Source organism: Cyprinodon tularosa, unplaced genomic scaffold (assembly GCF_016077235.1).
Source record: "Cyprinodon tularosa strain WSP-4 unplaced genomic scaffold, ASM1607723v1 ctg746, whole genome shotgun sequence".
Classification (NCBI taxonomy): Eukaryota; Metazoa; Chordata; class Actinopteri; order Cyprinodontiformes; family Cyprinodontidae; genus Cyprinodon; species Cyprinodon tularosa.
The window spans coordinates 37,011-65,008 of NW_024039503.1; the positions used below are offsets into that span (position 1 = coordinate 37,011).

Below are 27,998 nucleotides of genomic sequence, written 5' to 3' on the forward strand. Positions count from 1 at the left end.
AATTTTAAGTGAATATATAACAGTCTATATATAATAGGCATCATCCTCCATCTACAGCTCATTCTGCTTTGTTATTCACAAATTTCAGATTTTAGTTTTTGAAATTAAAATCATTTCAATGTGATTACCCCCCCAATTTAACTGTAAAAACATTTTATCCCAAAAAAAAAAAAACTTTTTTTTTTAAGTAGCAGTCTTTCTCGTTTCTGTAACGTAAAATTGCGCAGTTTGGTGGTTAATGGAAATGCAGCTAATCTAAACAACCCTTTTCTGTCTTCATTGAGCCAGATGGGGGGTGGAAGACTTTTTTTCTGCTGAATACCCTGTACGGGTAGCTGCAGATTAAATAAAATAAAAACAATCCTCCTTGTTTCCCACATAGAGATCTTTATTTTGCTTTTCCTTCATTCTCTTGTAAAAACTGCTGATACATGTCACTTTATGTAGCGATCAAATCCCAAATAACCTAAGAGGATCTTCATTTAGATCCATCAGCATTAGTCATCTGGGCTACGTCATTAAAACAGAAACATGTTTACATGAAGGGCTGTCATCAGAGCTAGAAGGCGCACCCATCGCTTCTGAAACAAAGACATGTGGCTTCATTAGGATTATTTCTGCAGCCCAATGTCTGACATATTCTTTCCCTTTCTGCCACACAGTCTGATACGATGGCTGATTCTGTCTGAGGCAGCAGCTGAATTACACCACAGCCTCCAGTCTAAGCAGAGAAAGGATTAAGAGGATGTGAGAAAAGCACCAGGATGGCTCTGTGGCTTCACTGGTTCTGTACTTCTCAACGTGCGCCATATGTTTACCGCATGCTTCCTGAATTTCTCTCTCTGATGTTTTTTTAGGACAAGCATATGCTCTGAAATGTTCTCATTTTTCTGTATGACTGGATCAATGTGTGAACGTGGCAAAATAAAAGCTGCAGATATAAAGAAACAAAAAAAAAGGATTCAATGTCTCCAAATGAATCCAACAGTTAGGTCATCACAGCTTCAAGGATGTATTTACAACCATATGTCTCAGAGTGAATCAGCCCATCACGCCCTGTTTTATTATTACCCACTAAGACGCCATGACAGGGTTTATGAAAAATCTGGAAAGTATGACTTTATCACCAACTACATGATGGAGAATAAACACTAATGCCGAGACATCGACTGCTTTCTAAATATCTGTTTTAGTTTGTGACTGTAAAACAACCACAAAACAGAAAAAAACTATTTAGGACAATATATAGGAAATGTTTGAAATGTTTACGTATTTATTTATCTATAGGTGTAAGTAAAAAATCTGTTGCTATCAGAAAAAGAATCCAAAGATTGTTCAACTTCTCTCTCTGACTGGTTTTTCTGACTACTATATACCAACGTTTGGTTTCTCTTGATTAAAATGACATAATTTGCTAGTCTTGTCAGAAATATGAAACGAAGTCCATAAATAAAAAAAATCATTACTACATTGGCCGTTTGTTGTCTCATTATTTTTAACTAGTTTGAATCATGGGAAACACAAACAAGCTGTGTTTTGATTATTATTCATGGGCGTAGGTTTGCATAGGGACCATAGGGACATGTCCCTACCAAAATTTTGGAAGGACCTATTTGTCCCTACCAATAATTGGATGTAAACAACATGTTTATAATTTACTATACAGCAGCCGCTTCTTTTCCTCTCGCAGCTTCTCTGCCTGGTAGCTGCAGCTGCCTGCTCTTTCCTTTCCCTTTCACATAGCAGCGCATCAACTGTGCTGCGCGGTTTAACTCTGATTATTCTGCCTTAAGTTCCGCCTTCTCTCTTTCTGATTGCGTGTTTTCTAGTCTGTATGTGCGCGCGCGGGTGCTTGGAGCGCGAAAAAAAACCCCGCTAAAATAAATTAATATTGGGCTACGAAACTAGTCCAAATTTAAAAAAATATTATCTACGCTAAAACAGGCGAAAGCTTCTGACTGGAGTTCTGTAAATAAGCAGGAGAGAGTTTTTTGATTTGTGGAACTTGAGAAATGTAAGTTAACAACGTTAGGATTTCTTTTATTTTATCTTTTAATCAGATAACCAAAGGCTCCTTAAAGAAGATCTTTTATGAAATGAAACCAGGTGAAACAGAAACGTTTAAACGTTTCCTTTGGAGGAGTTCTGGATGGAGAATATTGACAGACAAAAACTTTTTTTTTTTACTTCTTAAATGCTAATATTTTTTTACAATCTTGGTATAATTCCTGCTCTAAGTGGGTCGCTCTGTCGGCTAAAGGCACATTTTAGTGGCCCTATATTCCAGTTAACGATTAATCAATTACATAGTTTACGATTATTTAAATAATTTGTTAATATGATTAATTGTTTCAGCCATAGATAAAATACACGAAATTAGCTACACAGAGTAACTACAGCCCAGATGTACAACTTCTAATATTAATATTTTAAATGCTCAGTGTCAGTTCCTCTTCTAGTTCCAGTGCACATGTAAATACAATAAATTTATTTGCTGTCCCTTGAATGTATTATTTTGCATGATCCAGAGAGAGCATATTAGATAAAAAAAAAAAATAAGAGTGGGTTTTACCTCTGCACAATTCTATATCTTCAGAAGAAAACACAGGATAAATCCACATATTATAGACTATATTTGGTAAACAGACATTGTCTTAGTAGCAGGTAAATTTAAATGCAATCCTTTTCAAAGTGGAAAAAGTCCTAATTCCAGATTCATCAGAGCCAGTGATGCTTTAAATATTGATAAACAGCATCTAGTGCATGTAGTGCTTATTAGATTTGTATTAATGTAGCAAGAAATGCTGCTGTTCTCTTTAAACAAAATGAGCCCTGAAGCTCACATTAAGCATAAAAAGAGCATGCATATTTTTGCAAAGGACCAATGAAACTGAAGAATAGTGTCCCTACCAAAGTTGAAATCAAAACTACGCCCTTGTTATTATTCCAGCTTATTTAAAGGGCCATTGGCTAAAACATTGAGTACTATTATCAACGCCATCCTCAATATCCTTTTCTTTAGTAGCAACACTACTTGTAATGATCAGGAACCATTGTGAAGATTTACACTTCGTCAGATTTTGTAATTCACCTTCATGGTCCACAGAGCTTTAATTTCACAGGAATCATCCTTTTTTTTTACTTTACAAAAATGAATTCTGTAAGCTGCATATCTCATGTTGCATAAAATATCCTGAAATATCCTAAAAAAAGAAAAGGAACCCCATCATAAGAAGCATCCATCACTATACATATAAGGAGTGTTTTGCTGATAATAGGAAAAAAAAGTTGCTGTCTTTTTTGTTTCCCATTATTTGAATGTATTCAAAGACAGACTTTTACGAAGAGGAGGAAGAGAAAAAAAAACAACTCTTCAGCACACTGCATTTGCTAGCCTAAATAAGAAGTGTTTAACAGCGCTGTGATGTGTCACTCGAGAATGTATTAGATATTTAGTTTTTATATTTCATGCTGGTTCACCGCACGCTGGCAGCTCTCGGACGTAGGTTATTTATTTCTTCTTGGCTCAAGAGAGATGTCTTTAATTTTATATTTTATCACTTACTAACAATGCATCTCTTTATGAATGTTGGATAATCTGGAAATTGTTGGGAGCAGTGAACGGTCCTCCACGTGGTACTGGTTTGGTCAGAGTGGATATCATCTTTTTTTCTGTATTTAATGGCTTCAGTTTGCATTTCAGAGTTTGGAGGTCATCTCTCACTGGTATGGTTCTCCTTTAGGTGTCTTTATTCTGCCTGTTTTCAATTCTAGCTTATTGTGTTAGCATTTAGAGCAGGGGTTTGAAAAGTGTGGAACTGGGACTGATTTCGGGATATTAGGATGAGATCTTGAAATGTACTTTATCTAAGTGGGAAACTGTTATGTGCAACAGAAAGTATTTCTCTTCTCCTAGCCAAGTTTTTTTTTTTTTTTTTTTTTTTTTGTTTAATTTTGATATAGGAAGCAGGACCAAAACTGTCCGGTGCCTTTTTAAACAAAAGCATTTTTTGGCAAATCCATTCATTGAAGAGGTTTCATTTTTGGTCCGGAGGAGAATCTCTAAATATGCGCTTGAACAACAAAATAGAAAACATTTAACTCAAACTATGGGAAAATTGTATACATTTATTTTGTTTAGAGAAATGTTAGTTAGCCCTTTTTATATTTTCTTTTCTAATTTTTTGAAGAGCGGATTAAAATATAATACTCGTACTTATACTCATACTCATCATCCTCAGCTTCCTTGGTCAAAGGACCAGTAGTGAGTTCCAGAGACTTTCCTCTTGGGAGGAAAGAAATCATTATATTGCACTTTTAATCAGGGTAGGAAAAAAAAGCGTGACCCCTGAGTAATTTCAGTTTAAGGATTTTGACCCATTTAGAGAATGGTTTGTACAGGATGGAGTTAAAAAAGGCTATATTTGTCAAGCATCTGGCAGCATAATGTAATTTCTTCATGGGATGACAGTGGTAGATGCAGGAGTTTGCCCTCCAACCAGAGGGTAGGTGTTTTAAACCCCAACTCGGCCTTTCTCTTGGGCAAGATACCCATCCTGACTTGAAAAGGTGCTACATAAGTGAAGGCCATAAGCGATTACATCTTATCACTACATTCAAGCTTTTAGCTTAATTTCTTTTTTTGAAAAATGTAATCCTTTTGCATGCTGTTTGTTTTTCAACAGCAATTATTTGAGACATTATAAATCATTTTGCAGAAAATATAAAAATCTAAACAACTTAATTTTGATCACATTCGAAAGACAAAACTGTCATCTTTAATTATAATTGTCTTTGTATTTTTACTTTGTATTTTAGTGCCAAATCTGCAGTTTTAATTATATATATATATGTATGTGAATTAACTGATCAGTTACACTCTGGTGAACAAAAATATAATGGAATGTATTCTATTCTGTTCTATTGGTTTCTGAAAGGTGAAGTGTTTCGTCACTCTGTTTCTCTGGATGGTATGTACTTGTAAAAAAAAAACCTTGGTGTTATAATTGACCAGGATATGTCCTCTAAATCCCATAAAAATCAGGTTTCTAGGACATCCTTCTTTCACCTGTGCAATGATGACAAAAATAGAAAAAATCTTGCCTTGATGCAGTGCAGTAAAACTAGTCCATGTATGTGTTGCTACAAAGTTGAACTTCTGTAATTGCTTATTATCATCAGGAACTCCCTTAAAAGGCCATTCAGACACAAAATGTTCCAGTAGTGGCCATCTGATCACTGTTTGATTTGTTGTCATATAAAAGTATAAAAGTAAGTAAAATAAATTGGATTCTAGGACCCGCAGAGGAAAGTAAAACGTAATAAGAGTCTGATTTGTGGAGAGTAGTTATTGTGTTTGAGGTCTGAACCACACAGACTGTGGCAACTCACCATCACACACACCCAATGAAATCCCAATGAAATTCTATCATCCCTGAATTTTCTGGCTGCAGGTTGTGCCTCACAGCAAACATGGATCTTAATTCAAGCTGATTTCCTTTGGATATGCCAAGCCTCTGTACGGTAGCCGAACTGAGGCTCATCTAGCTTCCTCACTGTCACCACAGCTGCAGAGCTGTTCCAGAGGCTCTGTCAGTCAGCAAACATCTCTGCTGTGCTTCAGTCCAGTTTTAATGGGAAATTCTATTTAATTTTATTATAGTTATAGAATCCTCATGTTGCAGCCCGAAAAAGATGAAATTGCTGAGGTTTAAATCTGTGTGAGACTGTAATACCAGCTATCTTAGGATATCCATCACACAAACCACCTCATACCTCAGGATATTTGAACCTTACAGTCTGGTTTTTGTAGTGTGAGAGGAAACCAGAGTACCCAGAAAGAATAATGCATGGATGGATGGATGGATGGATGGATGGATGGATGGATGGATGGATGGATGGATGGATGGATGGATGGATGGATGGATGGATGGATGGATGGATGGATGGATGGATGGATGGATGGAGAGCAATACGGCTATTGCCATAGTGTTCCACTTGATTTACACATACAAATAACTATGATAATTTTGCAGGGAATATTACAGATTGTATGGTCACTGCAATGTAAATAGAACAGGAAAGGAAAAACAGGAAAAAAGGAGAAATGATGAAAGAAAGGGGAGATAAAAGGGAGATAACGATAAAACATCTTCACTCTGCTTTATCACCTGCAAAGAGATATCAAAAGAACAACACAACCAACAGATATAGCACAAGAGATACAACAAATTACACCTTGATTTTATTGCTGAAGAATAAGTCGTATTATTTAATCTGACATGTATACTCTGGTAGCTGAAGATAAGAATATGGGTTTTCTGTAGTAAATCTCTAAGTAACTGAAACCAAGCATGTAGTTGTTTGTGAGAGTGCATTTGTGCATGTAAATCTTATCTGAAGGAAAAATGCTCAATAGTTGTTGTGAAGAGCCAGAGACCCGCCCCCAGACGTCTAAAGGGATCACCAGAGCAAAGGCGCCCAGGAAGAGCCAACCGAGGAAATCTGACCCCCCACCAAGGGAGGAGGAGAGACGGCCCGAAGGAAATCCCCCAGCCGCAATGCCGGAACCCCCATGAGCCACAAAGACCCACTGAATACTACAGGCAGGGCACATGATGAGGCTGAAACCCGGCCTGATCAAAAAAATTCTTACACGACTGGATAATCGGCCCGAAAAGGGCAAAAAAAAATCATACAGTCTATGCCCGGCTTAGTACCACAACAGTTAAAGCTCTCCCAGATTCCCTGAGCGCTGTCTCACAGGTAGCAGTCAGAGGAAAGAGATCAGAGACCTGCTAATGTCTAACACATGTTCAAAGCTGCCAATTATTCCACCCTGGATTACAAAGCAGGATATATATATATATATATATATATATATATATATATATATATATATATATATATATATATATATATATATATATATATATATATATAATGTAAATATAGTTTTTAAAAAAGTATTTTTTGTTCCACTACCATAATTACCTTATTATCACACAGCCTGAATCACTTAATTACCTCATAATGCCTCTGATTACTGTCTGTCTGGTAAAATTAGATGTATGATTCCGGCAATGGATAAAAATTATACATCATTTCATAAAGTAAGATTAACATATCATGCTTTTCAACAGCATTTTAAATACAGTTTTAACTTTAACGTGACATTTGTCTCAGATATGCAGGACGGCCCCAAACTGATGTTTGTTTGTAAAAATGTAAAGTTGTGATTCTATTCAGTTTACAACATAAGAACCAATTAAACCAATCCCAGCATGATTCATTAATCATCATTTAGAAGGTCATCAATAATCAGAGATCATTACTGCATTACTTGTTACCTTATTGGTTGTTGCAGCTTATTTACAAAGAAAATTGTAAAGTGGAAAAAAAAAAGCCAAAAGGGATGAGATGTGTGGCGACGAAGACACCTTTTTAAAAAAAAAGTATGTATCCCTGACTTCACAAAAAGTCAGTATGTTTGTGGCCATGCTTCCAAAAAATAAAACAAGAAATACTACCTAGTTTGAATCAGCTCCAATTCTGTTGTTTTTTTTAATCTCCTACTAATCTGCTAATCCAACATGGGGGAGCGTTGGCCTAGTGGCTAGAGCAGTGTGCTTGTTCTCTGAGAAGGTTGCAAATACCCGGTTCGACCCCCACAGCCTCCACTCTGGGTCTCTGAGCAAGAGCCTTAACCCCACACTGCTCCCTGGGCGCCACAAAATGGCAGCCCACTGCTCCCCAAGGGGATGGGTTAAATGCAGAGATACAGTGAGATCAGTAAAGTTTATTTTAATTATTATTATTAATCTGAGCTTCTTATGATCCTGAAATGTTAGCGTGTAACAACCGCTAACTCAGAGCAGAGCCACAAATTTCTGAAACTGGTTCTTTAAACTGTTTTGTTTCCTACTACCCAAGGCAGTAAAAGTTCTGCCTGGCAGAGAAAACTATTTGGTTCATATGAAACAAATTAGGGCTTTTTACTGCAACTTAAAAAAAAAGGCTGAATAATTGAAGCCACCTGAAAGAGAGATATTGTGCAAAGAAACAAAGGCTGGAGCTCGTCCTCTTCACGTCCTCCTCTGTATCAGAAGTAAAAACAGTCATGCTTTCCTCCCACTGGTAGAGAACTGAAGCCACTGAATGCCATTCACCTTAGCTGGTATGAGCTTCACAGCTGCTTCCTCTCCACCGACCAACACAAGCTACTGTACTGTGGAGATAAACATGCTGATAAATCCCATCAAAACGAGGCAAAGACCAAAACGGTGCTGAAAACACAAATAACGCTCAGCTGCAGTAGCTTTAAGGAATAAAGTTGGTTAAATTAATAGTATTTTTTTTCCTGTGTTTGAAAATATAAGAATATATATATATATTCTTATATTTTCATATATATAAAAAATTAAATAAATGGAATTAAATCTGGCTTCAAACAAACAAAAGCAGTCAGACAGCCTCTGTATTACTCACACATGCACAGCTTCACTCTCCATCAAACACACATGTCTTGGTTCAAGCAAATCTTTAGGCAGGACCCAATCCTCCAATAAATCTTGTTCTGGAGAAAGTGAACTCGATAAAGGCAGATAAATGAGGACCAGACAAATGGCTCCTGACTGCTAAAGGGTAGAACGGTCAGCAGATATATGATGAGTAAAACAACAAAACAGCACGCAGAAGAAGAAAGGAGGAAAGGAGGCCACCAGTTGGCCTGGGAGAAGTTGGGCTCACCCTCATGTGTGAGCTCCTTGTTGACAGATTAGAGTTTTCACAGAAATCTGTCTCGTAGGAGGAGATCTGGACCAAAGATTGGCAGCCAGATGGAGGAAAATTACTCAGAGGCAATTAAAGCAAAGCAAAACTTGGCTGGACATATGCAAGGACCCACACATGGAGTGGAGCTGAGTTTGGCTTCATGTCTAAGATGCTGTTGGAGGGTAAAGGTGCTAAATACATACGCTCTTTCTTTTCTACCTGGGTGTCCTTCATGGTGGACAATATGAAGGCACAAACACTGCAGTGTTAAAGTGTGCTTTGTAACGAAGGTAAAGGACCGCTCACTGTTTTGAAGGTTTCTTCTTTCATATAGAATAAAATGGAAGGATTTTTTCCCATAATTGTTGCAAATAACATGTTTTGTAAATGTAACTATGAAAAAAAATCAGCCTAGAACTGAAATATTGATAAACTTCTTATTAAAAATAAAATTGAGAGTAATGTTACTATTTTCTGCATTTCTCCAGATGCATTTGTATTAGTCTGCATAGAGTTAGCAAAAACTTTCTACTGTTCAAGAGCTAATCTTTGTATTGGACTTGAAGTTAATAGAATGTGATCAGTAAAACACAATTAGAAAAGAGAGCAATTTGTAAAACTCAATCTGAAAAAAAATTGTTTTTAAAATTTTAAAATTAAAACAATTCAGGCTTTCACATCTATGCTGGTCGGAGCTCGAAGCTTTCTTTCTGAAACGGGTTGTGGTATGATGACTTTATTCTCATATTATGACTTTCTACTGTTATAACATTATTCTCAGAAAGTTATTACTTTATTCTCGTGTTTGAAAAAATAAAATCTGTTGCCTGGCCCTAATACTCTGTCGTAGGAAACTAATAAATATAAAGTATCACATGAGTATGGAGGTATAACAAAAATATATGACACTAGAACAGTGCTCTGAGAGCACAGACCTATGCCAAGCATTAAATTTTTCACCACATTGTTATTTGCACTTATAGCTCAAACTCACACATGATCTAGATCATTAGCAATTGTTTATGAATTGTTAATTAGGATGAGGTGCAGCTTTCGTAAAATAGTTTTTAAAATCTTTGATAAGTTCATAAATTTTTATCCGAGGCATGCCTCGGATAAAAATTTCAGTAAGATCCTTTCATAAAGTTTTAAGTAATCTGGCTAACAAACAACACTGTAAACATAACATCTTTGGCAAAGATATTGATTCCAAAAGGACAATGATTAGAATTTAAGTTAAACGAAAGAAAATAAACACAAAAGAAAGAACTAATAAGGTAAAACTTCAGAAAGCCCCTAACATCCAGAGAACGTGACACAAAACGGCTGCAATGGGACAACTACTATGTTCTGCTGTGGAAAAAGGGAAAAAAGAGCCTTTCCAGCCGAAGTGTGGTGGGCTCAGCAGCCACAGCAGCTGAGAAAATGAGCAAGACAAAGAAAAGGTGTTAAGGTAATGAGCGTCAGGGTGGAGGATTGTTTGAACAGGTTGGTGGGGTTCGCTCACATTGATGGACAGAAAAATCCCAAAGCTTCCTCAGGTCTCCCAATATAAGCTCTGTGGCTTCAGATGGAGCTGCAATTTATGCTGCTCAGCAGAACCAGAACACCAAACACTCCTCTCATTGTTCAGGTGTTTCCAGATTTTAATCTGATACCATGCAATATTCCTAGATGGTTTACATCATGTGATTTGAACAGTTTTGAAGAATTTATAAGGAGCTCAGCAGCTAATGAGTAAAATAAACAGAGGTTATGAGATAACACCTCCTGTCACCCACAAACAGCACAGATATTCATGAACAAAGCAGCATGGCGGCTGTAATTGGCATTTCTAGCAGTAGAAATCTCTAATTGGAAGTTTTTTTCCACACTGCGTCTCGGTAGGCGATAATTGCCAGCTTCCAGTCACAGAGGCGAAGTGGAGGTCACAGCGAGCGTGGTGCTCCAGTAACGGAGCTGAGCGGGCTTATCGCCCACTGCCAGGCTGGGTTCTCATGGGAGAAGGTCTGAGAAAGCAGGTTCTGAAGAGTGGGTTTGAATAAAAAGAACGAAAAACCCCACAGGTGGATGGAAAGTAAAAGAAGGAGGGGGTGAAGGAGATTAAAGGCCTAAAAGGGGGTCTAGCATTTGAAGGGGAGGGGGGGGGGGGGGCTGCAGATGTTTGGCTGGAGCTTCAAAGATGTAGTTTTCCAATCCAAAAACTACTCGGCATGCTCTCCCTTTAGCTTCCAGTCTCTTTTCTCTTTGGAAGCAAAAACAGCCTCCATGTTTTACAGGACGGTTTGAAGCAGTTCGGCCATCTGCAAGGTGACTGTCATTGTTGTTACTTCCTCTTGGCCTCTAATAAGGAGCAGATCCCCTGGAGAGCAGCGAGAGCTGGAAGGCTGTGCAGCGCTACAGAGCACCACCGAAAAAACTGCCTACTCATCTTTTTCTGTTTCACAGAAGGAGCTAAAGGAAGGAGCCAAGAAATAAAGTGAAGATAGAAACAGGCTCTGCTGCTGAAAATACAGCTGTGAAACTGCCCACAGTGTTATCTTCACCAGAGCGGTTTAGTAGGCGGAAATGCTTTGCGTATATAAACCAACTTTGATGCCATCTAAAAATGGGCCTTTGATTCGCTAAATGAAGGAATTTGGATCATATTTCCAGACCAGAACCAGACAGTCTGCATACATATCCCACATCAAAAGACAAAGTGCAACCAGAAGCCCACGCTTTGTCTGTTAGGTTTTACCATCAGAACGAGGACATGATAAGAAACAGATTAAGAGCAGATCCGTTTAAAAACACCTAGTTCATCCCTGATCTTGCTGACAAGAGCGTAATTCCTTTGCAGCCATGCCACTCTATGCAAAGATATTGGGCAATCAGAAACTAGATATACATTTTCCAAGATGACTCTGTATTAATACATTTTGTAATTAAATGAATTAGTTTTACAATACATTTCAGTAAAGTGAAAGGTCAAAAATTCTGTTTCATTGATTAAAACTGAATTTAATGGTTAAGAAAATATATTTTGCTTAAAAAATGTATTTTATTTAGGGATGCACGATATTGGGATTTTGGCCGATATCCGATATGCCGATATTTTAAAACTCATGTAGCCGATAACCGATATCGATATTGATGTTAAAGCTGGACAAAAATAAGTAGTCATTGAAAATAGCAGTTTTGTTATACATTTCTGACATTTCTGAATAATATACTCAAATATATTTTCATATGCTGATATCAAATTGATTTTTGATAACGCGGTATCAATCTATTTTACTTTCAAAATCTTGTGAAATTTCATCGTCCTGTTACAAACTCTCGTGATATTTGCAAATTCTTGTGAGATTTTGTTAGTAAAATAGATCCATACCGCGTCAATATATCAACATATAAAAATATGGCAAAATTTCGTGAATTTTCTGGGGATTTCGTAGCATAACGATGACATATAGCAATATTTCATTAGTAAAAGAGATTGATAGGGTGTTTTTAAATGGCAATATATCAGCATATGAAGATATTGTGATATTTTAATGTATCAATATTTTTTCCCTCGTCCTAAGAAGTTTTTAAGTCTGTAAAAAATAAGTTTTTGAGGAAGAAGAAGTAGTATTTTTTTTTTTTTTTTTTAAGACTTTAGAAACTTAGAAGCTGATCAAATATCGGGTTAAATATCGGTGGGGTGGCCGATGTCCAATATTCAGTTTTAAGGCCGATACAGGCCGATACCGATAGGGGGCCGATTATATCGTGCATCCCTAAGAATTTTCTTTTATATTTTAATTTCAGTTACACAACGTGTTCTTTAGTATCGGAACAAAATTCACTCCATTCAGATTCAGTAATTTCAATTTCAATTCAGTTTCTGACTTCACCGATTTATGTCCATTCAAAGAGTGCTTCTTTGTCATAAACTAGCTTAATCAGATCCCTGATAAGGAGCAGAAAGTATCCGATGCAAGCCGGTGTTACCAATTATCTGTATTCAGATGCAGCTGCTGAGCAGCTAAATAGTATAATAGCAGGTAGCTACTTCATCATATCAGGTGTTTTGGCTCTTTAAATAATCATTCATTCCATGTGTGAAGAGGAGAACCACACAGAAAACCATGTGAAGCCTTAGAAGCAGGCCGCCAATATGGAAATTTAGGTCTTAATACGTCATGGTAGCTGGCAGATAAAACTCACTCAATAGATTCCTAAGCCTTAATAAAAACAAACGAGTTAAACATGAACAATGGTAATAATAGTTATCTGAAATGAAATATATAATAAAGCAGCCACAGCACAGAAAGCTTCTGTTTGTCTAGTTTCCACACAGATTGATATAAAAGTAATCAGCCAGCTGATTACTTTTAGGAATTAATGGTCGCTTTAACAAAAATCTTTTCTTCAGGCCGCAAACATTTCACAGTTTAAGAGCATATTTGCACCTTTCCTTTTAAATTGGTACAAGAGATGTCAAAAAGGTGGGGAAGGTTGGCTTAAACCAAAACCATGAGTCAGAACCATTGCCATGCATGGGCGGTTCTAGACAGGGGCCAACGGGGGCCAGTGTCCCTGTAGATCATGTCCTGGCCTCCGTTATGGCCCCTGTACTGAAGACACAATACTCAAAGAAATTCAAATGACGATACGCGCTGGAACAGACATGGTTACTGATAGGTCCTTTGGATCAATTTCATTTTTTTTCTTTACAAATTCTGTTTTACTACTTATTAAAAAAAAAAAAAAAGGTGATAGCTTCACTGGTATTGAGATAGGATCCCAGTTTTCATCTGCTAAATGTTTTTTTCAAAACAAACGATAAAAATACTCAAATTTTTACAGCTGAATTGATCAGTTTTTCTTGAGTTCTAATTATGATTTTATAGAAAACTAATTTTAACTTAAAGTTAAAAAAATCTAACATTCATAAATTATGAAGTATTCAAAATGATAGCCTTATTTGATCTTCTAGATATTTATAAAGTTTTTAATTTATAGAGCTGCTTTTTTGCTATGCTAAAGGATTTTTATTTTTATTTTAATGATAACTAAAATGAACATTTTCAAGCCAAAAATAAATATTTTCAGTTTGAAGACATAGAATTTTAAGCAAACCAAATTGAATGGAAAATTCACTTCATGCAGCTCTCCTAATATATTACAATCCCTTGTGCCCCCATGAAAACACACTGTTGCCATGCCAACCGCCCCCAAAACCCGCTTCCTGTTCAACTGAATCATGATGGGTTACATGAAATATTTCTCTAAGCCAAAAACATTCCTGGAGAAATTAAGCTAAATATGTTCTTAATGGAACATAAGAATATATTTATATATATTTTTTTTAAACACACAGCATCTGTCACTGAGCCGCACTAACGAGTGAAAGCTGATAGCTGGATGTGGAAGCCTCAATAACCAGAGCTGACTAAACATCACGCTCAGTGTGGCTCTGGCTAAACGTCTGTATTTAGACTTCGTATGGAGTGGGTGTGTCGCTGTGTGGGAGTTTTCTGCTGCTGTGGGGCTCCTTTACACTTCTATTTACTCAGTTTCTCATCACTTTTGAGGCCCAGTCGGTAAACTTCTGTGCCTGAAGTAGAGATTTCCAGGAAAACCGTCGATTAAGTTCTCATTTTTGCCAGGGGCTTGATATTTTTCTCCTTTTTACTTGATTTGCCTGTCATAAAGTGCAGTATGTACTCTGAACATCAGGCATTTTTTTCATTATTTCCAGTGGATTAAACTACCTGAGCTGTATAATGTCTTATCTTGAAGGGCAAAGCTAGGATAAGGTTCAACCATCCTCATTGCAAACAAAGCTCCCTCCACCTCCAGGAAAATGTTCACTTCTAAGCTGGAAAGTCTTCTTTCTTTGACCAATTACAACTCACCAAAACTTAACATGAGCCGTTACATTTCAGGATATAAACAGTTTTATGTTACCTCAGAGAACAATCACACCACAACTTCTACCAGCTACAGATTTAGAATAAATCTTTTTAAAAGGTCCTGGTTGAATTTTTAAGGCTGCATCTATACAGTAGCTGTGGCAGAGATGTGAAAAGTGTCCTTCATGTGGGAGGTGTGATGTCCACAAAATCTATGCCACCTTTTTCTGCTCTGGGGATGAAAATATGAAAGTCGTGGAGTCAAAGAAAGTACAACAAGGAGATGCTGGAGCATTTCTTTCATTTTGATTTGATGGATTGTGTTTTTCTACACTGTTTAACTAGATACTGATACTGATACTTGTATCGAACAGGGCCCCGATCCAGCACTAAAACGGTGGTATCAGTATCGGCGAGTACCAACAAATAGGGCACTGATACCATTTCAGTGTATTTAACTATTGTCACCCATTCCAGGTAGGCAATAAAAAGTTCTACTGGATTCACTTTGTATTAGTCTTTTTCCTGCTTCACAATGATAGGCAGCAGCTTGATAAAGCCATGATGGCAATTATTTTACATCCAAGTAGTATGCAGTTCTTCATATATACACACACACACACATCAATTTCAAACTGATGGTATCGGTATCGGCCAATACTGCACAGCCAGGTATCGGGTATTGGGGCCAAAAAATTGGCATCGGTGCAACACTAGTTTAAACTCAAAGCAGATATGTGACAAGGACGCTACATGACAATCAAATAATCACTCTTTTAGAGTTGGAAGAAGAATCTGTCATCTAATTGATTTTTATCTTACTATCTTACTTATCTTACTATCTTAATTAACAGCAATATTGCAGTAATATTGGCCACTTCTGTCACTCTAGCCTCGTGAGACCATCCTGATCTCGCGAGCTTTCAAGATTTCACTCGCTAATCAGTCTGGAGGCTCTCTGCTGAAGAAAATTTGGAGCCGTTTACCAAACGAACGTCCAATCAGCGTTGGCTTTGAGGCGGGTTGAGGTTTGACGCAACGAGAAGCGCGACAGTTCAATCTAAAGAACATGGCGGCTTCAGCCGATGAAACTAGCGTTAGCATGGCTATCGAGCAAGTTTTATCGGAATTGCAGAGTATTTCTTCACTGAAAGAAGAACAAAACACTGCTCTGGAGGCTTTTCTCAGAGGAAAAGATGTTTTTGCTCTTCTCCCGACTGCTTTCGGCAAGAGTAGCCTGGCTGTTAGTACGTCATATGCTTCGTTGATCTTATTGGTTTATTTGGCCCGTCTATCACCAACATAGGCCAATCAGCTAACCAGTATTTTCGCCCCTTACCAAAATTACTTCAATCGAAGGTTTCCAGATGGATATGCGGAGCAAATCCATCTGGCGGAGTGAGGTTACTGTCGATCAGCATACCGGCCACACCATGAACCAACATCCCAGCACTACCTACAGGTTCACTGTAGGCATGTTTTCCTCACTACATTGCAGATTTCTGGTTAAAATCCTTTTGGAGAATTCACAATCTCTCACTACTAACAAAAAGCTTAATTTGGTCTTAATAGACTCTGGAATACATTTTTTTAAGACCTTTAAAAAACTATCCCAACCCTGGGGATTTTCCAGAACTCCATCCAGGATGAGGAGAGCCTAACCGGGAGCTTTGATGCAGGGAGGAACTTTTAGGGAAGATTTTTTTGAAGAAAAGACAAAGGATGATGATGGAACTAAGAAATGGAACTAAAAAACAATAACCAGAAGAATTATAATACAGGAATGAAATGCTGAAAAACTTATCCAAGATTTTATATTTTTTCATTCTGTTTTATATTTTACTTTTTTAAATTAAAGTTTTGCATGCTTTTTTTTTCAATGGTGTTTACATTTTACAGATTAGATATTTTAATTTGTCTTTTTTATTTCTATTTTCACATAGTTTTACAACTTGTAGTCTTAAAAAAACAAAACAAAAATCATTGAAACTTTAATTTGACAAATTTAAATGTGAAAAAATTAAACATGAAATTAATTTCATGATTGCAATTTCTTTTATTTCCATTTATAAAAAACGTTATCGATAAAGGAAGAAAATGGTTTTTAAAATAAAATCTGAACTGATTGAGCGCTCATAGAGGACATAATCCATCAGACATTGACTTCTGTCTGATACGAATCTGTGGATCTTAGTCATATATTTGTCATCAATAAAGGCAACAAGCACAATATATATATATATATATATAGAGTGTTTATATATACTCTATATATAGAGTATATATATATATATATATATATATATATATATAGAGTATATATATATATATATATATATATATATATATATATATATATATATATATATATATATATATATATATATATAAATATATATATATACATATATAACTCTACTTGTGGTTTCACACTGAGGTCGAGGCTTACAAAGCTGGTAGATGTTGAAAATAAGAGCTACCAATCTGACCAGATCCCCTGGGCTGTTGGGGAAAGTGGTGGGAAAACGTTGCCAAACTGTTTGGCTCTAACTGTGCCTGGAACAGCACTTTACCAGCTAAAACAATCCCAGCCATGTTACTGAGAGATGTCTGCACCGTTTCCATGCACGCAATATATGACTGTAGTCAATGGAAATAGAAATGCTGTCATTTTCCAAAACAGAGGATTCGGTTTTATCTGGAAACACAGCAGGAGGCAGCGCTGCATGTGAGATACAGAGCCAGAGAAAAGCTGTCAAATCTATTTGACAAGTGTGACAAAATATCTCTGGGCCTGCAGAGTAATCAGCTGAGGGATAATTAGGGAAATTGCTTCTCCGAATGGTGTGGTGGCTCCGGAAACAAAATGAACAAAAGTTCAGTGTTTGGTCACTTCTGGATAATCCATTTGTTTTGAATAATAAACTTGGACGAGAGGAATATTTTCCTACATGAATGTTGTGCTGAGAGTATTGGGTTGTGTTTTACATTTATTTAAAGATGGGACAAAAAAAGATGATTGTAGACTCACAAACCATCTATTCTGCCTAAAATATAGAATTTTTGACCTATTACATTTAACGCTGGTTTCACACTAGCCCCATTTACACTACCCTCTTAAAACTGATCCATGGCTAGCTGTGTTGAGCTCAGTTCCTTATGACCGTTTACACACAACGCTAACGCGGTTCTTCGCCTCCTAGTGACGATCTATGGTACTTTACGACGTAAACAAGCAAATCAACAGAGTTTGGTTATAATTGTGATATTTAGTTTGTGGAGAGTCAGGCAAAGAAGGCGGCTTTTGGTGAATTTACTTGATAGAGTCGGCTTTTGGGAAGTGGATATGACAAACAATAATCTAATCAGGGCTTACAGACACAGGAAACAACAACAGACGTTGAGGTCCATCACACTGCTAAGCTGAAGCATTACTGGAAATCGTGTGGCACGGTAGGGAAGCTAGTGTTTTTATGAATGTCTGAAATTTCATGATTACGGAGGCTGACTGTAAGTAGATGACGCGGTCTGCTCATATACGCTCTTTGTTGTCAGAGAACCGCGCAAGAACTGAACCGCTCCGAACCCTACTGATGAGCTAGTACCATGTTAGCGCGGTTCGGTTGTGTCTGGCACGTTCCGGTTCAGTTGTGTGTGCCCTTTACACTCAACAGTTATCTCATAAAAATTTAAAATTAAAATTTGAACATATTTTAATATAGCAAGTAATTAAGTCAGAATTCAGCAACAAAAATTTGACCCTGAAGTAACCACATATGTTTAGATGTTCTTAGTCCTGGCAATGATAAAACAGGAAGAAAAAAAAAGGCATTTTCTTTAAGGCTTCAGGGGGTAAGGGCATATCTATAAGGACTATGAGTACGAAGACTAGGTTTTAAAGTGTATCTTCTATTATTAAATTATTTAAAACATTATCACAACAAAAGGCAATTTTCCAATCGTACCAGCGCTCCATTTTAGTCACCTTACATTTATCAGGTGGCTGTAGTTTGCTTAAAATGGGTTTGCTGCCAAACAGAGGGGAAGAGAGAGTTGCAGCTATTGCATGAGTCAGAGCATGCGAGAACATAACGCTTTTCCACACAATAAAAAAGTTGAGTTCCGCAGCAACTGATGATAAAAACATTGAAACCCTGGACTTAAACTTCTACTGTACATGCTTGTGATTAGTGCAAAGGAAAACGCAAATAAAATTGTGAAAGCAATATTGGATGAAAAAGAACATTTACCAAAATAAAAGATTTTTGATTAAATCATTCAACCCCACTGAGACTCACTTCATAAAATTACTTAAGTGAGCTATTGATATTGGTTATTTATTAGTATATTGGTTATCTGTGTATTGGTTAATTATTAATATTAGTATATTGGTTATTTACTCTCCAGGTGCACAGTATTTATATTGTTAAAACACTTAACCGTACAGTTTTTCATTTGTTTATTTTTTAACTATTCACTATTATGTTATTCTTATACACTATTCTTAGGTCCACATTTGTGTGACCATTTTTTTATAATCTATTTGCTGCTGTAAACTCCAGAATTTTTCCCAATGTGGGAAAATAAAGGTGTTTTCTATTCCATTCTATTCTATTCTAATGATTTATGATTAGATACAAAACAACTAGCAGAATGAGTAGAATTAGAGTTACACAACTTAATTTAAAAAGGGGGGGAAGGGGAATTCACTTGGTTTTATTTCAGCTAAAAAGAGCAACAACAAAAAATGTATTTGCTTCCAAACTTCTAATTAACTCTGAAAGTTCATTAACCAAAGTGGCCTCTAGTGTTTTCTCTGTAACATCTTAGCCTGAATTAACTGAAACCCTCCCCAGAATATGCAAATTAATACTCTTCCATCCAGAAGCTTGGAGTCGGTACCAATCAGGAAAACCTCCTCCAAAGGATGACACCAGCCAACATAAGCCTTCACCTTCACCCATAATGACCTTTACTGCCAAACAGATCTCTTTACAAAGTTGCAAGGAACTGGTCTTCCCTTTAGCGTTCTATCTACTCAACAGTCACTTCATTTTTGGAAGCGATCATGTCTGAAACAGGCAGAGAAAAATCAACAGAGTTGTTAGGTTATTGTAACTGTACTGTAACTATTAGATCAAGTCAGCATTAGAGTCCAACAGCAGGTCAAAGTAAATCAGAGCATTAATGCAACACAACATCTGCTTTCAATGTTTAGAGGGAAAAAAAATAAAAGGCCGGCAGTGTAACCTGGAGTGGATTAAAGAATATGATGGGAATTCTTTGATTATTAGTGACAAGGATGTTAAAGAAAATTAGGCATAAATAAGAGTCAGGATCTCTGCTTTAGAGGAACAGAAAATCTTCCTGCTCAGACTCACAAGTTGAGAAAGGGGGCGGTGGGATGTTAAAGCAGCTCTAAGATGTGTTTGTCTTGGCACAGCCTCAGAATGATGTCATCATTATCATCATCATGGCATTGCTGCACTTCTTTGCCTCAGAAGATGACGACAGCAGACACACAAACTTGTGCATTCAGCTCTTAGCAAAGACTTCCCTTGCTCCTGTTGCACTAAGGGCTCAGATGAACGGTCAAAGTTTGTGTTCCCAGCAAAGCCTGGTGAGCAGATGCCATCAGGACGGATCTGCGGAAACGGGACCACAGAGTATAATCCCCATGCAATTCAGGCCGCAGTCCTAAGGAGAAACCTTTCATAGCGTCTGTCTGCCAGCATTTCAGAAAGTGTTGATAGCTGATCAGAGATGTTTCAGACAACAAATTTACAACAAATTTTTTGACGATTATTATTTATCAAGTTAAATCAACAGCATTAGAATCAAGGTTTACCAAAAAATTCTAGAACTATTTCAAAATGTGCCAGAATTTATGGAGATTGACCCTCAAAGAATACATAATCTTCTCCAGAGCTACAAAAGCTGTCAAACCACTGAAAGAGTCAATTTAGTCTTAGGTGCTTCCGACATCTTGAGATAATGGAAAGATCAGACCTGTTTAGTCAGATACAGCTTTTGGTTTCCAAACGACCAATTTATAAGAGCACCTCTGTCAATTTCAACCTGTGCAAAGTCTTTCGGGTGTATAATCAAAGTGCACAATCTAGGAACCAAAGGTATTATAGGGAAAAGTATTTCATTAAGTAAGTTCAACATTATTTTCCATTATTTTTACCTTTAAGCACTCCCATATTTTATTAGATAAACTATTTTCTAAACCACATTTAAAAAAAAAAACAAGTATCTGAGATGTGGGAGTTGAAATAAAGCAGTTTTGAGGGGGTTAGTATAATGCCTGCTAAACCATTTGGTGTAAAGGAGTCTGGGTTTCACATTAATTGTCTAGGTTTGAGCTACAAATCATGGTTTAAACCACTCCTCTTCAGATATATCTACTAGACGGTCATTCCTCCATGCCACAGGTTAGTTTAGGGAAGACTCCTTGGATGCTTTCATTATTATTTATATTGCTAGAAGCTTTTTTTGGAGCAAATGCTTGAGATTTGTGATGAAACTAACTGGTGTTCACAACACATCTTGGCTAATAATCTGGGTAACAGCAGAAAGAGTCACAAATCCATCAAATGTATCATTCTCTATCACGCAGCTCTCAAAATTTGTAGGTGGTTGAACGACTGCAGGCAACATATTATAGACAAATCTAAGCAGAACCACTCATCTCTGATCTATCATCATTGCGCAATAGATGGGTAAATCCTGTCCCCAGTCCACTGCAGTCTGTAAATCCAACCAAATATAATGTGTTTTAATCATGAGGTAAACACATCTTTCCATCAAGCTGGATTAATTCACATTAACACTCGTGTTTCCGAGAGATACTGTGATTATTTTCAGATGACTTGGTTGGTTTTAAATATTTATATTATTCAAAGTGTCTCAAAGCAGTCCAAATTTCCTTTGGTCCAAAACTGTGATCTCTTAGCAGCAGAACCTAGAGAACCAAACTATTTTTAATGTGTTTCAAAATCCTGTTCTCAAAAGTCCAAACATATCCAGGGTTTAAAAAGTTTCACATGTTAGGCAACATATTTAATAGGCGGCCATTATTTTGTTGAGTGGTTATTTTGGAAAAGACACCAGAAAAAGCTAATCTTCATCTATCAAATGCTGAAGCTTTCTATGAATATTTTCCTCAATCTAATTAAAATCCAATCTTTTCAATTATACTTTCAGGTCACAAAAGAAAACACCAATAGCCACTAACTATTGCAATTTTTATGAACTGACCAAATATGAACTTTAACTTTTACATTTCTATTAAAGAAAGACCATTATAACAAAAGCAAGCAAGATACCATCATGAAGGTGATTCAGTTTTTCCAAACCCATACGGTGCTTTCTAATATTATTGGCAGCGTTGGTTAAAATATCAATAGAAATACTGAAATTAGTGTTTATGGACACTTTGTGACCCCAGTGTGGGATTCTGCACTGTAGGTCTCTCAGTGGTGTTTGGTGTACATGTATAGTTAAGCCAAGAAAAATCTGCCTCATCTGTCACAAAGTTTTAAAGCCGCCAGAATAAACCAAGATTAAAACTTGTTGTTTTAGTTTGAAATGGTGGATATACTAGTGTCTCCACTTGGTTTAAAGGGAAATTATCACACTTTTCTGAATTTTTTTTACAAAAGATGGATTGCAGATTGAAGGCTTTGCTTTACATGGGTTGTAGCTTCACATTGTTGCCTTAAAATTTTTGATGCTCTACTTTACCATTTCATGTATGAAAATAAAAGATCAGATATTTTTGTCGCAATTCTATATGCTGCAAATCAAGCCTATAGCAATTAATCTGCTATAGGCTTAGACTGTTGGAGGACATAGAGACCACTTTTCATCATTCTGCTTCATTCTATCTCTATTCTCCCATTCTGCAGAATTTTTTAAGTTCTAATCATAGCTTGATGTCCTGTTTTATCTTGTCATTGCTTCAAAGTGATATTTACTTATTTGTATAGGGCTAATTCCCAACACATTTCATCTCAAGGTACTTTACAGAGACAATTTAACAAGATTATCCATAAGACTGGTTCAACGTTTTCTACCTAAGGAAAATCAACTGACTGCATCCAGTCATTGACTCTACAGCAATTCCTCAGTTAAAGGAGAGCTAGTCTTCCGCAGATGACAGTCAGTTATGTCATCCTATTTGATTTTGAATATTAGGAACTGATTTTTGGGATGCAAAAGAGGAAAACCTTCTGTCAGTAGAAGTCGGTTTGTATTCCCTCCTGAGAAGGTTTTATTAAACTGATACAAGGGCAAATTCAATTGGAGTTGACTACTGCAGGAAACAGGAAGAGTGACTGTATGACAGCATGTCCTTTGTTTTATTTTGACCTCAAAAATTTCATAAAACAAACAAGAAGCTGGCAATGTTGGAACATTTCTGGAGATCTCGGAGGTAAGGTGAAGCTTAGGGCTGGGCGATTAGTCGATTTTATTGATTAATTGAATTTTCCGTTTATGAAAATGACATTTTTAGGGTTTGGGGTCCCATGGCTCAGACTATCAGTTCATCACTTTTTCTTCTTGGATATCAAACTAGCCTTACTGTGTGATACTACTAATTGTAAACATGTATTATGCTATAATATTTTCGTATTTTTTTTAATAAAAAATTCTTCTTAAATAACCGTGTTTGATAGCTTGAGTTTCTTTGCCCTTTAAATGAATGTAATCTCCCAGAGGAGATGATTGAAATCATCATCATGAAATTTAGGGGACAATAAAAAATGTATTGATTGGATTGGTTGGGATAAAATCAGAATGTTTTTAAGGTCATATTGCTTAGCTCTGGTGGAGCTTTATTCTCTTTTAAAGAAATGGAATCAGGCTAACTGTTAATATGGGCTTTACTTCAACTGCCTCCTTTTACATCAACTTTCCTTAATGCTTGTAGATCTATTGTGACCAAACAGCACTGATCCCCCAAAGGCAGCCCTGATGGAGCGAGTGAGGCAGCAGATAAGATGCAAAATATGAGGTTCTTTCAAACAAACCGAAGAAGAAAGTTAAAAAAAATTAAGGAGCTGTAAGCATAACTTCAAATGTTTGCATGTTTTCAAGTCAAAAGCGAAGAAGCTCTAAGTGTCAAGTAGCTTCCAAATCAAAACCACATTTCTTGACGCCTTTTTAACAACAACCATAAACAATGTTAGGAGCTGCAGTTCAGATGGTTTCAGGCATTTATGTTTAAAGAAAACACAGATGAACTCACCACTTTCGCTCTTCTCAATCACGTCCACAGTCTCGCCGGCCTTGAGGTTGATCTCAGAGTTCTCTTGCCTCTCGTAGTTGGCCACGGCCACGTACTGCTCCAGCACCATGGGCTCTGAGCCGTCAATCCCTGAGGGGAAGAAACAGGCTGTCAGCCACCTGCCGGCCGTGGCACCCCGCGAATGCCCGCTGCACCCTAAGCCCCCACCGCCGCCCCCGCCGGGCACCCGGTGTGCGGCCATCTGCCAACCCCAACTCCCTGCCGCTGCACCTCCCCGTCCAATCAGAAAACAACCTCCTAAATCGGCCGCATCGTCCCAAATGTCTGGCCATACAGCTGTTCCAGAGAAAACTACTGAGGAGCATCGGAAGGAGTCAGACCAAAAAAGGGGGAGGACAAGAACATGCCATCATCCTTCACCTATAGATCTGTGAACGAAGCAAACTGGCCAATCCAAAAGGCAAAAGACAATCCAAAAAGGAAAATGAAAGAAAAGAGAAGAAACAGAGGAGCAACTGAAGAGTGGGGCGCGAATGAGTGGAGGAATGGTGAAGTTTCCCAGTGGAAAATCAACAGCGGTTGAGAGGAAAAGCCTCCCCTCCACCGCCTCTGGGAGCCAGCCGTTGGACGGGGAGGCTGAGGGGGGGTGAACACACCAATCATAGCAGTCAGCACTGCTGGCCTTAAATAGAAACATATGAGTGGACCAGGAGAGGGAGAGAGACCCAAAGAAAAGGAGGCTTGGTCCATGTTTGTGCGTAAGGAGAGAGGAGAGTGTTGGTCTTTGGACACTTTGTTTTCTTTACTTCTTTTTAACGTCTCAGCTTTTTTATAAGTTGTTTTTATATCTATTTTTCTTTCTTGGTCGCATATCAAAGACGAGCTACAAAGACTCAGAACAACTCTCTGCAGTTTGTGAACAAAAAAAAATCATCCAAACAGCAGTCCATGTGAGCACAATGCTGATAACACTGTTTTAATAAGGGGAGAGCGGAGACCGTTACACAGTTTTTACTTACCCCTCAATTTCACACAGGCTAAAATATAAGAATGGCTACATTTTAATATATTAAATCGAATGGAGATTTTCAAATTCTGCAACTATCCCTACATGTCACCATGGAGGCAGTTGCAGCAGTTGCATAATTTCACAGGAAATTGAAAAGGTCCTGCAAACTCAACACTTAGACTAGCAATCTCGAAATGACACTTGCACACAACAACAGCACAAGGCACATGCAAAGAAAAATAGCTGCAAGTGGCAAAAACAACTGCAAGTTAAGAAAAATGCAAATAGAGAAAATAAATATATCTTTGCAGCAGGTTTTGTGTTTGCATACTGTTCCCACTTTGCTGCTCTCTGTTTTCTGTCACTGCACCCTTTCTTAACATGCAGCATTTGTCCATCGCCTGTGTTTTTGTGTTAGCATCATTTCTGTCTTTGCTGGGCCATAGTTTTAAGTTTGCTGTTTTAATTTTTGAGTTTGCAGGACCTTTTTCATTTGCTGTGAAAAAATTTAGTTAAACAGCCTTTCAAGCTTGGAAACCATGGTAAATGAGCCAAGGTACACAATACATCCTAGGGATGGAACGGTTAATGAAAACTGTCCGAACCGTTCGGTTCGACTGTCTCTGTTCGGTTCGCGTGTGTTGCGCTCGGTTCATGCGCTGCTCCTTTTTCTCATAGGTGAAGCGTGTACACTCCAAAGCAGAAGGTGGCGGTACTGCAACCAAAGCCAACCACCAGTAGTAAAGAAGAAGAAGAAGCGAAGCAGTGTAGCCGGGTGTAGCAGAAAAAAATCAGTTGTGGAGAATTGTGTGGGTATGGCGAGTGGGAAAGAACAGGAGTTGGAAGACGCGCCAGCAGCACTTTATAGGTCTGCTGTATGGGACCACTTTGCATTTAGAGTGACCTACAATGACGGCGGCGGAAAGAAAGTTGTGGATAAAAGTGCAACAGTGTGCAAGCATTGTGCAACACGTGTTGTTTATGCTAACAGCAACACAACCAACATTTCAGGCTAACAATCAACATATACCGAACCGAAAACCGTGACCACGAAACCGTGAACCGAACCGAACCGTGGATTTTGTGAACCATTCCGACCTTAATACATCCACATGAACGCGCATTCACACAAGCCAAATTCTTGCTTCTACCCCGCAAGAAAAAAAGGGGTCAGAATGAGCTCTGTATAATATTTGTTCATCTTTAAATATATATACAAAATTTAAGAAGGATTGCATAAACATGGAACGCCATTTTACAACTTTTCGACGACTAGATTATTCTTTACAAAGACCTGTCAAAATGATTTTTGACCGATTTTAAAGTTTAAATACTTGTTTTTAAAGCCCTTCATGGTCTTATTCTGCTATATTTAACGTGACTGTACATCGCCCCAGCAGAGCTGATCAAATGGTTCTGGACGTCCCTAGGTCCCGGTATAAACAGTGGAGCCATGATTCCTTTGTGGTTACTGCACCTAAACTGTGGAACGACCTGCCCCTCGGTCTGTGGGTTCTCACTGTTCTGCATCTTTTAAGTACAAATCAAAGACTCATTTTTTTAAAACTGGCTTTTAATACTTAGGACACTTTGTTTTATGCTTAGGATATTATTTGGGTTTTTTCCTGCAATGTTTTTATCTTTCTGTGAAGCACTTTGGTCTTCCTGATGTTGTAAAGTGCTACATAAATAAACTTTGATTTAATTATTAAAATTAAACAGACAAAACAGATAAATCACCCTTATCACTGTTGAGTGTTCTAATTTACAGCTTAATACAACGAAAAATTTAAAAAACAGCGCTTCCTGTTTGGTCGCTGTCAAACAAAAAGCTTTTTTTTTAAACAATGAAAGTATATTATTTTCTGACGACCTAAAGAGCAGTTAGGTCTGATGCTCAGACAGATAGAAATGCTTCTCCTTTCACTCCCTGTACCAAAGAGAAGTGCATGAGATCAAGGGAAGCAGCCAAAGACCAAAAAGGACAGGATTTCAAAGCACTTTATAAGCTACATGCATACCTACAGTCTGGCTCTACATCCAGCTACGCTTTTACTCAGGCAGGTTCATCCATCCTGAGATGGAAGAACAATGTGCAGGGAGGCAGAGATAGTGATTCAGAGCAGATGGGACATGCAAAGCAGATGTCCAGAGAGAGATGAGGTGTGAAGAGAAATAAACTGAGATAACAGACGTGACGCAACTGGCCTGTGGCTCTCATAACACATGCATATCAAACATGTTGACAAAGACACACACAAGGCTACCTGAGGCCTCTTTCCTCGGGCTGTCTGTAAAGCCGTACATCCACACTGCAGACAAAAAGGAGGAGGAACACAAGAGAAAGAGAGAGAGAGAAATTATTTAGCTTCACAGCAGACAGAAGAAAAAGTAAGCAGAGGTTTATCAGAGTTGGATCCAGAGTCAGGGCCAACTCATCTGGAAGTGATGGACAGAAAATGTTTCTCCAACTGATGGGTGAAAAGATGAAGGGCATCTAACTGCTCAAACAGCCCCAGCTGAAAACTACAATCAGCACCCCACCTATCTGCACAGCCTTCCAACCTTCTCGTATGACCTTTGCAGTGTCTCTTCCTAAATTTCCAAGTTTTCTATCGTTCCTCCTGGAATGCCAGAGGAGGTCCATAATAACCACCAACCCCATGTTTCCAAACAACAGGAGCTCTAACCAGGAAATTAAATTTCCTTTACCAGACAACACACAGAGAGAAGGTGGAACAAGGGTTAAGGCAACACTCAGAGGTAAAGAGCAGGTCTATCAAGCAGAAATCTGGTGCAAACGCTGGTTATGTAGCACTGATCTTCCACTAATAAATTACATTGATAAGGAGAAAAAATATATAATTACAGGATTAGCGGATGGGATTTTATTAGTGTTTTTATACAATACTTGAATATAATTTGTTAATTCTGTCTCAGATTTCCACAGTATAGTGCCATAAGCCAGGAATACACTGTACAATATTTCCAATCATTCGACGCAGCTACAGCTTAGGCTGTACGATGAAATTACAGGGTTTAAGTTCACAGCTGTATGTTCTCAGACTGCATGGCCCGA

General features: G+C 37.7%; 1 protein-coding gene across 5 annotated transcripts in view; it reads right to left on the minus strand.

The window, feature by feature from the left end:
* The window catches only part of sh3pxd2aa (SH3 and PX domains 2Aa), a 169,166-nt gene that overhangs the window by 27,693 nt on the left and 113,475 nt on the right, over positions 1-27,998 (minus strand). For 2 of the 5 annotated variants that reach the window (XM_038269977.1, XM_038269976.1), the window contains exons 7-8: positions 27,187-27,231; positions 23,911-24,039 (exon numbers count right to left, since the gene is read on the minus strand). In XM_038269977.1, the coding sequence (XP_038125905.1) occupies positions 23,911-24,039; positions 27,187-27,231 (174 nt within the window). Of the gene's footprint in view, positions 1-23,910; positions 24,040-24,330; positions 24,623-27,186; positions 27,232-27,998 lie in introns of those variants that run through there. The other 3 variants (XM_038269978.1, XM_038269979.1, XM_038269980.1) reach the window with 2 other exon arrangements.